The sequence below is a fragment of the Aricia agestis genome, chromosome 3 (genome assembly GCF_905147365.1).
Source record: "Aricia agestis chromosome 3, ilAriAges1.1, whole genome shotgun sequence".
In the NCBI taxonomy this organism is placed as follows: Eukaryota; Metazoa; Arthropoda; class Insecta; order Lepidoptera; family Lycaenidae; genus Aricia; species Aricia agestis.
Window position 1 is genome coordinate 23490072 of NC_056408.1, and position 18502 is coordinate 23508573.

General features: G+C 33.5%; 1 protein-coding gene across 1 annotated transcript in view; it reads right to left on the reverse strand.

Annotated features, from left to right (window-relative positions):
* The window catches only part of LOC121725763 (transcription elongation regulator 1-like), a 45606-nt gene extending 33804 nt beyond the window's left edge, over positions 1–11802 (reverse strand). The window contains exon 1 of the mRNA XM_042112863.1: positions 11548–11802. Coding sequence (XP_041968797.1) covers positions 11548–11741 — 194 coding nt within the window. The 5' untranslated portion in view covers positions 11742–11802. The remainder of the gene's footprint in view (positions 1–11547) is intronic.
* Positions 11803–18502: the final 6700 nt, after the last annotated feature.

Here is an 18502-nt window from a genome sequence, read left to right on the forward strand (position 1 = left end):
TAAGGACATAATGTTGTAGAATAATGGAATAAATACTTAAAAAAAAGGCAAAAAAAAGAAAAAAAAGAATTGTTTCAGTTGTACCTATGGGGATTTTTAATGGGGGAAATTTTTAACAATTTTTCCATTTTTGTATCAAAATCTTAATGCGGTTTACAGACTACATCTACTTGCAAATTTTCAATAATATAGCTCTTATAGTTTCGGAGAAAAGTGGCTGTGACATATGGACGGACAGACAGACAGACATGACAAATCTATAAGGGTTGCGTTTTTGGCCATTTGGCTACGGAACCCTAAAAAGGGAAATACAAAACATCCATTTCATCTTATTCTATAGTAATGGAGTATCGCTCTGTTACAATTAATATTAACCCTTTATGAATGGGTGACATCTACAGTTGATTTCATGATGTCAGCCCTAAATACTGGTAGCAACTATTGTTGATTTGAGAAAGGGTCTCCTTTAAAGTCATGTATTTTCAAAAGTATAAACTTACTCCTTTGAGTTAAAGTGTTAAGATGTGAAATAGATAAAACAATCCTTTACTTTAAAACAGTTCCAAAATATTTCCATCTGGAATACAAATCTTATATCTTTAAACGAACAATTCTTGTATATATATAGTGTGTAACAAAAATAAGTGATAATACTTTAGTGTAGTATAATAGGTTATTATACTTATTAAATATTAACATTAGAATTTCTATTGTGTCTCAGTCACCAGTGACCGTATGGGGCTTAATAATTTAAAGGGACATGAGGGGAAAAAAGCGACTATGTTTTATAATAGTATGTAGTGATTTCTCAAATATAATTAGGGTAATCACTAATCAATAATTAAAATATTGGTTTTTCCTAGGTATTCTTTACTAGACATACCGCCCGGCTTCGCCCACGTAAATTAGGAATTTTACAGAAACCGTACATTTTTCTATAAAAAATAGCTATACTACCTTCACGTGGTGTACTCTATATCTGTGCCAAATATTGCCATAAAAATTGCTCCAGTAGTTCGTGAGATACCCTTTCTAATATTTCCCCCGTTTTTCCCACATTTTGCTGAGTTTCTTCGGTCGTATTAGTCTTAGCGTGACAATACATATATGTATTGTCACGCTAAGACTATATATAACGCTACTATATACTACGCTATATATAATATAGCCTATAGCCTTAGGGCCGGGACACAAAAACACGATACGACGTAGTGTCGTACCACGACGCGACGTCGTTTAACGATGCGACGTCGTGTCGTGGGAATCTACGACGCGCGTCGTAAACAACTACGACACGACATCGTAAGTCGTACGACGACGCGACGTCGCGTCGTAGAAACTTTGAATTTCTACGTGAGTTTCTAGTATTTAGTGTTTTTGTGTCCCGGCCCTTACTCGATAAATGAGCTATCTAACACTGAAATAATTTTTTAAATCGGACCTGTAGTTCCTGAGATTAGTGCGTTCAAGCAAACATACTCTTCAGGTTTATAATATTAAGTATAGATTTTTTAGGGTTCCGTACTCAAAGGGTAAAAACGGGACCCTATTACTAAGACTTTGTTGTCTGTCTGTCTGTCTGTCGCCAGGCAAGTTTTCACAGATTGTGTATATCTGTTGTCGCTATAACAACAAATACTAAAAACAAAATAATATTTATATTTAAATATTTATTCCCATACAACAAACGTGATTTTTTGGGCTTTTTTGCTCGTAATTAACCCTCCGTGCACCACGTGGGGTTTGACAAACCCCAGACGTACAAAAAATTTCATAATTTTTTAAAAATTCGTGTGATTTTTTTTGACGCTTTATGTAGCTGGAGTTTAGGATTTTCTTCACCGATGCAACGAACAAACGTGCACATAATGTGCTGGTGTGCTGGTGTGCTGGTGTGCTGGTGTGCTGGGGTCCCACAAACCCCACGTAGTTCAGGACGTCGTTAAAAAGTTGTATAAACAGAATGTTGTGAAATGTGAAAAAATCTATTTTTCGCGCATATTTGAATTCATTTCGATTAAATAAACATTCGTGAACAGGTTTATGAACAAATTAAGTATGACTTTCATAGAAGAAGATTTGAAAATCGCAAAGATATAAACCATGGATACTGAGAGGTTCTTGTACGCGGTTTCACGCACGCACCAGAAAAATTATCAAAATCAATAAAGATGTGTTCAGTTGTATCAGGAACATAAATTGAAAACTCAAATACGGTTGTGAGCACAATAATATACCTATTTGCTTACACATACCGTGCCCACTTTCATTGTAAGAAATGTACTGATTTCAACTTGCCTGAATATCGTGTAGACTGATTATATTAAGTTAACTAGCGACCCGCCCCGGCTAAGCACGGGTAAAAAATATATAGCCAATGTCACTCACTGAATAAATGAGTTTTTAATCTAAACCAATATTATAAAGAGGTAAACTTTGTTTGTTTGTTTACTCATAGATTTACTACTACTACCCGACTAAGAGCTGATGACCAAATCAGTCATGACTCATGACTCATGTAGCTTCAGCGCTGTGTTAAAACTCCGTTAGCTACTTGGGTTGTTCAGGGAACAACCCTTTCTGATAATCTGCACGCAGCACGCAGATTATCAGAAAGGGTAGTTCAGGGAAGTAGCTAACGGAGTTTTAATACAGCTAAACCTACATTATTTCTTTTTTTCCCCACCCCACTACTCCCACACCCACCGCCCACGGCCTGCCAGCACGCAGATTATCAGAAAGGGTTGTTCAGGGAAGTAGCTAACGGAGTTTTAATATAGCTGAACCTACTTTTTTTTTTTTCCCCACTCCACTACTCCCACACCCACCGCCCACGGCCTGCCAGCACGCAGATTATCAGAAAGGGTTGTTCAGGGAAGTAGCTAACGGAGTTTTAACACAGGTGAAGCTACATGTAACATGACTGATTTGGTCGTCAGCTCTCCGTCGATACTACTGATAGATACATTACTACTCAATAGTCAATACTCATAGATCTAAACTCCGCTCCCACGGGCGCACCCCCGCCTTGGTTGCCCACTTCGAAACGGGCGTAAATCGCAATATTTTAATTTCGCCATAACTTCTAAACCAAACGTCCAATTTTAATCATTCAAAGACCAAATATTGTCCACATAAACTGTACTTTGAGATAAAATAATTTATTTTGATAAGGATTATTATCATGAGTAAAATATATGCATTTCAATGTAGTCCAAAAAAAAATTAAGATTTTTAAATAAAAATATGGTTGTTGTGCCTCACTTGACATAGATAAGTATAGTGTGTCGCGGACATTTTTGTAGATATTTATAAGATCTACATTTACTTAGAACATTGTATGGTTCTATCTTTTATAGTTTAGGCAGCGTACGCAAAATAAGTAAATTTTCTGGTTGTTTCCGAAAAACTGAAATATCTTACGGAACCCTATATTTTCCAAAATAAAAAGTAGCCTATGTTACTCGTAAATAATGTAGCTTTCGAATGGTGAAAGAATTTTTAAAATCGGTCCAGTAGTTTTTGAGCCTATTCGTTACAATTAAACAAACAAACAAACAAAGTTTACCTTAAATTATATATTTTTTTATAATTTTAAAGCAGTACGGGAAATAAAAGGTAACTTTTCAACTGTGGGAGCTCACCAAAAAAGAGTCTATGTTTTACTTGGTAAAAGATTACTAAATTTTAATTTTTAGGTGTAAAGGATTAAAAATAGGAGTTATCTCAGTAAGTATCGTTTTATATTACAATTAAATATATAAAAAACAGTTATTTGAAATAAAATGAACAAATAAATACAAATTACGCATTTCTTGCCCAGATAAGTCTTGGGGTTTGACAAACCCCACGTGGTGCACAGTGTAACTTTTATTCATGTGGTGCACGGAGGGTTAATAATGATGAGGTAGGCACTTGAAATTTCCACAAAGGCCTTAAATAAAGGCCTTAAGTACTTTAATAATTAATAATAATATTTAAATAAAATAAATAATTAAGGGGGGCTTCCATACAAAAAACACAATTTTTGGCCTATTTTTTTCAGATTTTTTCTCTATAACGGTATGGATTCCTTCGTGCGCGAGTCCGACTCGCACTTGGCCGATTATTTAAATTATCACTTGACAAACTCGAGTATCGATCTAAACGACCCTGAAAAGTACCAATAACAGTGTCATTATAGGCTCATAATCATGGGATGATGCATGGTATAATATGGTAGTGATGATGATGAATCTAATTTGCATAGTAGGATATTATGCTTTCTGTTCTTAAAACAACGCCGAAACTCCTAAACTCACAACACATATTTATCAACCGCTGTATCGATACAAACATGATGCACATCACTAGTTAGCACCGAAAATTATAATCTTATATCTTTGAACGAGCAATTCTTGTATATAATTGGAATCTCGGAATCGGCTCCAATGATTTTCATGAAATTTAGTATATAGATCTAGCTAGGAATCATTTTTAGAAAATGTCATTTTATTCGTGTTTTATCGAATACCGAGCAAAGCTTGGTCAAATAGCTATATATATAATTGGAATCTCAGAATCGGCTTCAACGATTTTCATTACATTTTGTATATAGGGGCATTTTCAAAAAAATGTGTACCCCTGGTTTTTACCTTGTCCCTTGACTTCGCTACAGATTATTTGTAAAAAATTACATACTAACATTTTGTAATTTTAATGTAGGAGCAAAAACAAGTTTTCTTTTATTAAAATACATTCACGTTTGTATAAAATTTTATTTAGTATGAGATTTATAAGGGTTTTTAAGTACCGAAACCTATTAAATTCACCTGTCCCCTTCCCAGAAGTTGTAACAAAATCTTTAATAACTATTTTTTTTTCTTAAAGTAAGTTACTTAAAAAACATATGTTAGATTCCTAAATACTTAATGTATCAATTGAATGTCTTGTTATTGAAAAATCTAACATAATTTAACTACAAATTAATTAAAATTATAAACATGAAAAAACAACCCGACCGGAATGTTCGGTTTAGTGACCGTTTTTTTTAGTTTTATAAACATACTACAAAAATATTTTCGGCACTAAATGATAGCACTATATTTCATTGTACATCGAGAAACTTCAATTTGAATTTAGTAGTTAAAAATCTGCTACAAGACGCGGACGCAGGTTGGATGGTTCTTCAGGAACGGTTTATTTGTTCAGATAAGTGACCATATTTTGTAAGCATTATTATACTTTCTCCAACTGTTTTTACTTTTTACACGTTGCAAAATTAGCTTAGTATTTAGTATAAAAAATGAAATTGTGATAACTATTATCGGTTATTTACAAACACTTTAAAAGTAAAAGAAAGTAATATTACGTGACTTCCGACTTGTGACTTTTCGTATGGTCACATATAATGGAACGGACAAGTCACAACAGGCGGAAAGCATAAGGCTTAGTTCACATTTTAAATAAATTATTTTTTTATTCACAGATTTTATTAAGAAAATTGGAGATTTATAAACTGGTACGATTAACGTACAAATATATTTTTTATTACTTATGTGTTAAGGTGACGCCGCGTTAAAGTAAAAAACCGTTTTGGATATGTTTTAGATTGTTAGTTTTCTATGAAAGGCCGGCCCGGCCTCTCACAGAAAACAAGCAATGGAACAGCAAAAAATGGAAAGGGCGTAAGCGACAAAATAGTTTTGTCGCGTAATTTAAAAACCATAAATACATTTCATATAAGCTATGGGCAAATTAAAGTGTATGCTTGAACCAATCCATGTACATTTTTGGAAGCTTAAATCACTCTCCTCTGTTGGAAAAATAGGAATCCTTTTTTTTACACAGGTCTATTTGATTGATTATTCTGTGTTATAAAAGTTGACCAATCGTGTTATGCTATGGGTAAATCAAAGACAAAGACATGATAAATACTGACAATGAACTTTAATTTCTTAGCTTTCGTAATTGAAAAATCGATATCGCTACAGCCAAATTATCAAGGCGTCGCCTTTACTTAACAATAACAAATATTTAAAATTTAAGTACCTAAAAGTTTTTTTTTTTTAAATAATTTTGATTTTATTTCCACTACTTTTCTATCAGTAAAGTTGAAAATCATTTTGTGTCGTTGATATTTGCAGATTTATAATAACTAGACATCAGATTATATGCATTTGCATACTTGCATATGCAAATGCATATAATGTCACTTTTTAGGCGATAGTGCATATTTCGGTAGTTTAACTTCCATGGGCATTAAGATTGCAATCGGAAAATGTTGGTAGAAAATTATTATTGGCGTATAATAAATAAATAAAAAGTCTTTATTTCAAGAAATTAAAAATCCTGGATTTTATGAAATTATAAAAATTGGCGCTTTTATTAATGTCACTACCGGAAAAGTCTTCAAAAAAAATAATAAATTTTAATATTAGGTGACTTTTGATTGTGCATATTTCGACCATTTTTCGTGCAGATTTGCATGGATATTTCGGCACTTTGATCGTGCATATAATCCGATGTCATTAATAACTTAGGAATTCGTAGACATGTGAACACATCTTTATGATTATGAGATGTTCGTCCCTCTAATTAATGAAGTTAAATCTATGAAATCAAAGAATTTTTTACTTTTATAAGTAGTGCAACAATAAAAATGTTTAAATAAAAGGTTTTTGTGTTATAAAAACTTCTTTAAATATGTTAAATATTACTTACTCATGTAAAAAAATGAAAAATAACCTAGTGGGTAGGTCACATAGTCACACTATGGATTAAAAATAATTGCTACTCTTGTTGATCCTTGAAATTATCTAAATTTTTTTTAATAAACAATTAAATATGCATTTCACTAGATTAAATAAACGAAGAAATCCATTTATTGCTGTATTTTTTTGTATTAAATTATATTTTACATTTAGTCGCACAACGGAATCTGTTTCGTCGAAAATTCGATTTTGTTTCAATAAAATCAGAATAATATAACGTTTTCAGCGTTCTTTTTAACTTATTCCATTAGTTCAATATTTTTCCTTGTATATGACATTCAAATAAAGGTAAATAAATGACCTTAAAAAATAAAGACATATTTTTGCAAGGGTACACGTTTTTTTGAAAATGCCCATAGGGGTTTGGGGGACGATAAATCAATCTAGCTAGGAATCATTTTAAGAAAATGTCATTTTATTCGTGTTTTATCGAATACCGAGCAAGGCTCGGTCAAATAGCTAGTGTAAATTTAATTGTTTTAAAAGTTTTAAAACAATTTTAGTTTTAAGTTTTAAAAGTTTTTATTTAATATTTTTGGCTAAATTCAGTGTTTTCGTAGACAAATGTGTTACAAGATATTGTTGTCATAATTTCAATAGAAAATTCTCTTAATATTAAGTGGTCTTTGAAGAAAAATAGTTCTTAACTTCGATTTTTGGTTATAATGTGAAAAATAGTGAACAAATTGGAATAAAACTAATATACTTCAAAGGTTAGTGAAATAATAAACAAGTGTACAAAATTTTATGTGTCTAGGTCTTATAATTGAAAAGATACATCCAAATGAATACATGGCATTATACGCTCGCGTGCAAAAAATAACCGAATTGAGCCATGACTTTACTTTTAAAAACCCCTACAAGGGGTTAATGTAACGTTACTTACATTTCATGTTCATTTCAAGCATCGTTTCATGGCAATTGGTATTAGTATCGAAATAAATAAATTTACTCTTGCATTTATGATGTCATAAATTTAAAAATACTTATTGTTACCAATTACAATAATAGACTCCTTTTTTTTTTGCTCAATTAAAGTACATTATATACTTATATAATTTTAATTAAACTATTAAACTTGCAAAAAATAGTCTTTTAAAATGTATCATAAATTAGTGTTATTACAAAATTATTAAAATAATTATAATTTAATACCTTAATTAATATTCCCAACTAGCTGTTGCCCGCGACTTCGTCCGCGTGGACTTCAGTTTATAGTACTTTATAGCGCGCGATGTCAACAAAATTGGTGTCAAAAGCTTTTATAAAAAAACCCTGGTACCCCTTAAATCAATACAGCTGTGCAGTGTGCACACAATAAGTATTTCATTTTTTTATATTAAACTTTATATTTTATGCCAAATTTTAAAGCTTATTTAGCCCTCCGATTACACAACTTTACCCATAAACTATTTATCATTGATAGATTTAAGGTTACGTCACTGCACAGATAAAGTACTGAGTTATTTAATACCGTAGAATAGATATAACAATCGAAAAAAATCGAAACTTAAATGTAAGATGATACCACGTCTTATAGGAAGACTTTTGAGCAAGCGTCAGCGCGATGTAGAAGACGCACGGCGCCATCTATTATGAATTGTTGGAACTAACTTAATTTGAACAAATTTACGCATTTTCACCCCCTTACAACCCTTTTTTCCAGTAAAAAAAGTAGCCTATGTCCTTTCTCAGGCTTTAGACTATCTGTATACAAAATTTAATTACCATCGGTTCGGTAGTTTTGGCGTTTGGCGTGAAAGCGAGACTGACAGACAGACAGACAGACAAAGATACTTTCGCATTTATAATATTAGTATAGATTATGTGCACACTGCACAGCTGTTTTTGGGTATTTTGATTAATTAAGGGCCGCGCTACACCGGAATGGCAGCGGCGAGGCGAGCACTTTCAGCGCTGCCATTCCGGTGTAACGCGGCCCTAAGAGGGGTACCACTTACCAGGGTTTTAAAAAGTTTTTAAATTTGACACAAATTTTGTTGACACCGCGCGCTATATACTAAAGTCCACGCGGACGAAGTCGCGGGCAACAGCTAGTTAGTTAATATTAACGTGTATAACAATCGAAAGAATCGTAAAACCTACCTCAACATGGTACCACCTCTTATAGAAATACGCATGAGCAAGCAATAGCGCGATCTAGGGGACTCTTGGCGCTATCTGTTTTGAGTTTTTTGGAACTAAGTTAATTTAACCAAATTTACGCATTTTCACCCCCTTACAACCCCTTTTTCCAGTTAAAAAGTAGCCTATGTCCTTTCTCAAGCTTTAGACTATCTGTGTACAAAATTTCATTACAATCGGTTCAGTAGTTTTGGCGCTGTTGTTTTTGAATTTGATGTCTAAGTTGGTAGGTGAGTTATTAGTTAAAAACGTGTATAACAATCGAAAGAATCGAAAAATCTAGCCATATGGTACCACGTCTTATAGAAATACGTATGAGCAAGCAATAGCGCGATCTAGGGGACTCTTGGCGCCATCTGTTTTAAGTTTTTGGAACTAAGCTAATTTGACCAAATTTACGCATTTTCACCCCCTTACAACCCCTTTTTCCAGTTAAAAAGTAGCCTATGTCCTTTCTCAGGCTTTAGACTATCTGTGTACAAAATTTCATTACTATCGGTTCAGTAGTTTTGGCGTGAAAGCGAGACAGACAGACAGACAGACAGAGATACTTTCGCATTTATAATATTAGTATAGATAATATTCTAACGTATTAAAAACTATAAACAAAAACATACTAACTAATAAGTATGATTAGTTCTATGTTACAATAAAGTAAAAAATAAAACGCCATCTGTTGAATCGTATTAGAACTAAAATGTTCATTCCATCGATATATTTCTGGATTTTTTATAATATTATACATAAAATATGTTTAAGATTTTTGAAATTTTATTTTAATACACATCCAAGACCCAGGAAAATTGAAAACTTTTTGTTCCGCCTGCGGGACTCGAACCCAGGACCCCCGGGATGAGCGCTGGCCACGCGCAATGCGAATTCATTTTCATCGAAATTTTCATGGAAATAAGATATTTTCCCACATCAAAATGTAGCCTATGTCCTTTCTCAGACTCTAGAATAACTGTATACAAAATTTCATTGCAATCGGTTCAGTAGTTTTGGCGTGAAAGCAAGACAGACAGACAGACAGACAGAGATACTTTCGCATTTATAATATTAGTATGGATTAGTATAGATAATATTCTAACGTATTAAAAACTATAAACAAAAACATACTAACTAATAAGTATGATTAGTTCTATGTTACAATAAAGTAAAAAATAAAACGCCATCTGTTGAATCGTATTAGAACTAAAATGTTCATTCCATCGATATATTTCTGGATTTTTTATAATATTATACATAAAATATGTTTAAGATTTTTGAAATTTTATTTTAATACACATCCAAGACCCAGGAAAATTGAAAACTTTTTGTTCCGCCTGCGGGACTCGAACCCAGGACCCCCGGGATGAGCGCTGGCCACGCGCAATGCGAATTCATTTTCATCGAAATTTTCATGGAAATAAGATATTTTCCCACATCAAAATGTAGCCTATGTCCTTTCTCAGACTCTAGAATAACTGTATACAAAATTTCATTGCAATCGGTTCAGTAGTTTTGGCGTGAAAGCAAGACAGACAGACAGACAGACAGACAGACAGACAGACAGACAGACAGACAGACAGACAGAGATACTTTCGCATTTATAATATTAGTATGGATTAAACATCATATTCTAACGTATTAAAAACTATAAACAAAAACATACTAACTAATAAGTATGATTAGTTCTATGTTACAATAAAGTAAAAAATAAAACGCCATCTGTTGAATCGTATTAGAACTAAAATGTTCATTCCATCGATATATTTCTGGATTTTTTATAATATTATACATAAAATATGTTTAAGATTTTTGAAATTTTATTTTAATACACATCCAAGACCCAGGAAAATTGAAAACTTTTTGTTCCGCCTGCGGGACTCGAACCCAGGACCCCCGGGATGAGCGCTGGCCACGCGCAATGCGAATTCATTTTCATCGAAATTTTCATGGAAATAAGATATTTTCCCACATCAAAATGTAGCCTATGTCCTTTCTCAGACTCTAGAATAACTGTATACAAAATTTCATTGCAATCGGTTCAGTAGTTTTGGCGTGAAAGCAAGACAGACAGACAGACAGACAGACAGACAGACAGAGATACTTTCGCATTTATAATATTAGTATGGATTATTTCATGACACATTACTATATACATAATATATCAGTAGGTACCTAATCAGTTGCAGCTCCTTTCATCAGTTTAAAGGGGAACATACTACATAGTAACAGAAGTAAAAATTAATAATAATAATAATAATAATCATTTATTGCAGGCAATAAACCCATATAAAATATATAAAATTAAATTAAATGTTAAAATTAGATAGTACATAAACATTGTGAATTTTAATTAAATAATAATACAAATAAAATAAAATGCTACAAAAATATCGTCAAAAATTGGTACCAGATTCATTCGCAGTTGATTGCTGTTTAGATATTATAGATTATAGGCTAGAATTCAAACAATAGCAAAAGACTTGATAGTAGGATTCTAAGAAAAGTCCAACAATTTTGCGAGGGTCTGTGTATATTAATACAACGACAGATATTTCTACATACCCAGAAACATCAAGGACAAATTAGTTTTTAGATCTCCGAATGCATTGCCAAGATTGGGTTGGAAATGGGCATGGTAATAAAACAAAGCGACACTGACCTGTAATTTCCACGGTTTCCTCCGCGACCTCCTCGAAAGCCGCTACCGCCTTCTTCATCATCGAAATTTTCTTCGTATCCACTAGGTTCACTAAAATCTTTGGACGCTTCCTCTAAATTGTCGTTGCCATCATTACTATGACTGCCTACATCGTTAACACTAGAGTCCTGGGCATCCATGTATTCTTCTTCCATTTCGTCAGATTAGGTATTATTTATCAATAGAATTTACACAAGCACTTTTGTCCACATGCCTGTAACTATTTTTGCTCAGATATCGCCTCGCTATACAATGGCGGAAGTCATATATTTTAAATGTTTGTATCCAGAATGCACGAAAACATACTATACATATTATAGAGATATAGAGATGAAGTGATTTTTTGGATTCCGTATAATTATATTAAAATGAAAATATAATAACTTAAGCTCTTATACAAAAAAAACACAATTTTTGGCCTATTTTTGCGCTATCACGGTACGAAACCCTTTACGAGCGAGTCAGACTCACACTTTTTTTTAATTTTATTAAATAAGGGGGCAAACGAGCAAACAGGTCACCTGATGGTAAGCAACTACCGTCGCCCATGGACACTCGCAACATCAGAAGAGCTGCAGGCAACACTTGGCCGATTATATTTTATTTTTACGAAGACATTTTATTTTGCTCCATTTTGTTTAGCTTAGTTTAGTTTAGTTTAGACCATCATGTTGGTAGACCAAGTCTACCAACATGATGGTCATTAAACAAAACTTTAAACTAAGGTGCGACAAGGCTTTAATTAAATGAACGTGGGCGGGGGCGCTGCTGATAAAGTAGAACCGTCAAAAATTTGTTTTTGTATGATGGCAGCGTTAGCTTTGCTTTTTTCGCCACGTTCATTTAAAGCATTGTCAGCTGTAACGACAAAACTCAATAAAACTTAGTGTGTTTCGTTTTCGCATTTTTGGTTTCAAACATCTTTTTTTTTCACTTATGTACCAAAAGTAACGTAAAAGTAACATCTGTAGTCATGTCACATGAATGTAACATGCAAGGGTCAAAAGTAACGTAAAATGTTACAAAAGTAACATTCTGGCAACGCTGTCAACATTGCGTTAAGCAAAATGGCGGCCGGCTACCGCTACAGCTCCACAGATTACTAGTATAAATTTGTAGATACGATACAGCTCCATAGACAGGGTGACCATATTTAAATTACAGATCCTGCCTTACTTTAGTCAAAAAACTGACAATTAACCCTGCCAAAGAATGTAGTAAAAATGCCCACATACTGCCATCTTTATGAACTGTTGTTTTAAAGTAAGAAAAGTAAAAATACATGTTAGTCTACTAGAATCAAAAACCGCAATGTCCAATAAAAACATTATTGGACATTGCGGTTTTTTATTCTAGTAGACTCAATTATATAATATATTACATTTTTTATTAGATTAAAAATTCGCATCGTCTTCTTCCTTTTCTTTATCTTTATACATAGATTTGTTCATGCGATTCAAAATTTATTTTGTGGGTTTGAAGGAAACTTTGCAATCGCTATGCTCACCATTCATGCAACCAGAGACCAGCCATATATGGGTTATTTCGTAGCTTGCAAGGAGTTTTAAAAAGAATCTACTAGATGGCACATGTATTTTTATCCGTTAAAGGCATGTTAAGGCCAATTTGATACACCCAACGCCATCTATCATTCAGATGAGAACTAAAATTGCAATCACGCTAGTTTGTATGGGCTTTGATACTTTTTATTTAATTATTCATCTATGATGCAACATAGATGCAACATGTTTGTTTATAAAATCGGCCAAGTGCGAGTCGGGCTCGCTAACGAAGGGTTCCGTACCGTTATAGAGAGAAATCAGAAAGTACCTAGGCAAAAAAATTGTGTTTTTTTATGGGATTAAATATTTATTTTATTAAAATTTTGTTATTATTAATAATTAAATTGCAAATATAATTAAGGATTTTGTGAAAATTTAAAGCGTTTAGCTGTTGCCATTATTAATTACGAGCAAAAAAATCACGTTTGTTGTATGGAAATATGAATTTTATTTTGATTTTAGTATTTGTTGCTCTGGTTGCTTGGTTTAGCGGCACCGGAATCATAGTAAAAGGAGGGGAAGTATGAAAACTCCGGCCCAATCCGCGATATAATTACCTACTGTCTTAGGGTTGTCAATTTTAGGCGGCGCGGAGGCGCGGCGGGTTGGTGTGGGAGCGGCCGTCCGCGCTTTGTTCGCGCAACCGCATAAACAGCGGTAACGTCGTCGCTTTTTACTTCGACTTTTAATAAAAAGTAAATCTTTATTGTGCATATTTTGTGCATATTTTGGCCATTTTTCGTGCATATTTGCATGCATATTTCGGCACTTTGATCGTGCATATATTCCGATGTCTAAATAAAATTATAAAAATACCCTATAAAACAACATTAAAAACTAACGCCTGTCTCTTATACTATAAACAAATCTGTTGTTATGATTCGAACTTTGCTTTATGTGTATTGTGATTTACAATTAGTCAAGTACTTATTTTTAATTACGATTTAAAATAAGTAATTGACTGTAAGTAGTTAGTGAATATACGGTCTACATAGAGAAATCGACAAATTACTATTACGAAAACAAAGCAATAGCGACAAATTAGTTGACGGATCAAAAGTACATAAAACATTATCTTATTTATACTATGTTCTAGTGGGAAAGTAGATCTACCTACCTACCTACTTCCTTTGTGTGATAGAAAACTAATACAATAAAAAAGAAGTAAGTATCTGATCATCAAGTAAAAATTATTATATTATGCTAGAGTAAGTGAGTAGTACTGACCTTTCCTGTTCAACAGGTAATTTAAACAAAGACAGTTGCATTACTATTAAAACACCCAAACACACAGCAATATCTAGTACTCCTGCGATTATGATCGGAAATTTTTGAGCCGTGGCGCGGCGCGGCGCGAGCGTGCAGCGTAAAGTGTTAGCCCCGACTTCTTATGCCGAAATATTGTCCGAGATTTTGTTGTGTGCCGTGTGGCGACGCATTGATACTATGGCGCACACATACAAGCCGCGCGCGGTGCTTTTGTATGAAGATAACTTACTTCCCCTCCTTTTACTATGCCGGAATTACACAATCTGTGAAAATTTCAGAACTCTAGCTATAGCGGTTCTTGAGATACAGCCTGGAGACAGACAGACGGAAAGACAGACGGACAGACAGACGGATAGACAGACATCGAAGTCTCATGAATAGGGTCCCGTTTTTACCCTTTGGGTACGGAACCCTAAAAACGGTTCCGAGTTTTTGTATTGATTTGGGAGAACATTCTTTCGCATGAGGCGTTGGTAAGCATAACAAGACCTTTGAAAGATTTAAAATAATTATAGTGTCTATTAGAATTCGCATTTTGCCTATTGCACCCCAAAAATTATCTACACTTAAAACAGAATTTGAATTACTACCACCAGAAGAATCTGGTGGTAGTAATTCAAATTCTGTTTTAAGTGTAGATAATTTTTGGGGAATAAGTCAGAATAAATCACTGACTTCTTTGATGCATTATTTTTTATTCCCCAATCCTGCCAAAACCTGCCAAGTTTTTAAAACGTCAACCGATCATGCCATGGGCCAAAATAAGACGCCCATCCTGCCAAAATGGCAGAAACCTACCACATATGGTCACCCTGTCCATAGACCATAGAATGTAGATTATAAAAAAAATATATTTCCTTTACATATTTAAACGAAGTTCCAAATTCCAATAAGACGCTTGCAACTTCTTTGCACCAAAACTCGTTTATTGCGCTGGAACCGTAAATTTTTCCCGTACAAAATACTTTTTGTCTTTTATATACTTTGAGTCCCGGGAAAAGCCATAGGATTCTTATAAGCTGTTATATCCTTCCTAGTCTTTTCCCGGGACTTTGAGGCTGGTACATAAAGTTAATATTCCGATAGGTACATCGTGGTGGCAGCATCGTAGTGTCATCCCTTTTTTCTTTAGATTGATTTGAAAGGGATGACACTACGATGTTGCCACTTTTTCTTCTTCTTCTTCTTTACAAATGGCCGACTCAGTGAGTTGCCTTAATTTCATTATTTTTTTGACAGACTGGGCTGGCCAGTATAAATAGTCAGTGCTTAAGATGCGACCCGATCTCAAGACGCGGTTCGGCTCTGTGATTGGTCCAAATTTTGACAGCCAATCAATCACAGAGCCTGAAACGTGTCTTGAGACCGAGATGCATCTTGAGTGCTGACTATTTATACCAGCCTAAGTATCTCCATGGCAAATTTCAGCAAAATCGGTTCAGCGGTTTTGGCGTGAAGAGGTAGGTAACAGACTGACAGACAGTCGGACTGACGGACGGATGGACAGACAGACATTACAGATTTTCCCATTTATAATATTAGTATGGATGGCACGGCTCTCGTGTTATACCGCATACGACACACGTTAAAATATCTTTAAATATCTTCGAGCAATTCTTGTATATGTCATAGGATGATTTGATAAATCGAATTATCGCGAAAATTCAAGGGACTTCGCGCAGCTTTCGTGCGTTTTCGTCGCAGCTACATAAAGTTAATATTCCGATAGGTACATCGTAGTGGCAACATCGTAGTGTCATCCCTTTTTTCTTAGGCCGGTATAAATAGTCAGTACTCAAGATGCATCTCAGTCTCAAGACACGGTTCAGGGCTTTGTGATTGGTTGGCTGTCAAAATTTGGACCAATCACAGAGCCGAACCGCGTCTTGAGACCGGATCGCATCTTGAGTACTGACTATTTATACGAGAGTATATATTAAGTCTATGATTTATACCCATAAACCTATAATGCTTAAGACCAACAAAGAGTGCGAGAGAGAAGAAAATCCTTTATGGAATTGAGGAGGTGAAGAACAAAACCTCACTTTACCATTTTTGTTTTAAATATATTTTTTTAGTCTATGTGCAAAAAAATTTTGAATTGATCAAAGCAAATAAGTAAAACCTTATCTAAAACACATCTTTTCTTATAAAAATTTATTCATTTCAAATAGAGTTTCGAACAAAACCACACTTTAGACTAAAAAAAAAACAGTCTCCCTCGATACTTTTCAAAAGCTCACTTTATTGGAGTACAATTTAACGCTTTTTAACGGTATCATAATTATTATAACAAGATGAAAAGAGAGAGGCAGTCTAATGAAAATTGTAACCACTTTTATTTGACAGGTCGTCAAAAGTCGTCAGTCGTTTTTATGTCCTTTCGGTATTTCCAATATATTGTTCAATTTGTTTGTTATTTCTTATAAATATTATTATATTTAAAAATGTTGACTTGTGCTGTAATTGTTTGCAGTGTAAATCATAAGAATAATCCTGAAAAATATACATTTCACAGGTAATTAATCTTCATGTCCTAATTGCTACGATGTGTTTATTTTCGCTCTATTCTGTCTTTAGTTCTCTATTTCAAATAAAATATTATGAATCCTCCCTTTTACTTTCATATTTTGCGTAACTAAAGGTACTATTGTTCTTATATTACACAAATTTTGAAGAAAATTTTTTCATCAAATTTTTTTACATATACGCTAGTCTTATTCTAAGACGCTAGTGCTTGAATCAAATTTATCGATATGCTTATCGATATTTTACAATAACATAAAACTAAAATTAAAAATCATTTACCTTTATATTTATCACCTTAAGCCCGGTCGCACATTATCCGAAATTTCTGATCAGAAAAATTCGGACGCCCGGCGGAACGCACTCTGTTCATACATTTTGTTGTAGACCCATCATACTAAAAGAATTTCTGACGTGTCAAAATGTACGAGCGGGGCGGGGCGTCCGAATTTTAGTGATCACAAATTCGGATAATGTGCGGCCGGACTAAAAAGGACATATTATCTTATTTTAACTAATAGTATATTATAATATAGCTAATATAATATAACTACTATAATATAGAGTGACTCTAAAACTAGAGGAAGGTTTATATTTATATATCATAATCATTTGTTTTACAGATTCCCTCAAGATCCTCTAATAAGAGGAAAATGGCTGAAATTAATTGGGCGTGTTGGTTGGAATCCCAAGAAAAATTCAACAATATGTAGCAAACATTTCATTGAAAATTTTTAAAGAAAAAGTAGAATAAATACTATTTTGGTTAAAAGAGCTATCCCAACTTTATTTGTGCCAGTAAGTTTGACATACTGTTGCACTTGTTACTGAAGCAATTATTAAAAATAAGCAATTATAAGCAATTATTGCTTTTTAGTTCATTTAAGATTATACTTAAATGAACTAAAAAGTATTAAATAATCCTTATTCTGTACTCAATCTTCATAATTTTGAAGTCGGTACCAGTCCTAAGTATATAAGTTGCAGTTATACCTATTCTGTCAGAGAACTGGCGATTAGGTTAACTGGTACCGATTGCAAAATAATGAAGATTGAGAACAGAATTAATACTGAGTACAGAAAAGGAATTGTCATTATTTTGGAAGTCGGTTTTAATTTTTTGTTAAAAAAATGATGAATTTACTCTTTTTAGCTGTCGTTTTCTATACCTACAGTTGGTGTTTTAAAAAATCAAAATCAAAATTGCTTTATTTCTGAACAAATCTAAAATAAAATATATTTTCAGAATACATGGTGCCTACCACCGGTTCGGGAACTAAGCCGACGAGAAGAACCGGCGTAAGAAACTCGCACGGGGCCCACTTTTTACCAAAAAAAGTGAGAAAAAAAATAATCTTTTAAAATAAAATTTACAATGCTGTAACTAAAAATTATACAATGTAAACATAGATAGATACATAATAATTGTAAGGCATGTAGAAGTAGCCTTGCAAGCAGTAATTCAGCATTCCCAAGATGTGTCATCGTTTATGAAATCATTGACCTAAAGGCTTTGGCACAAAACGTTCTTTGACTACTTTTTTAAATTTATTAATCGA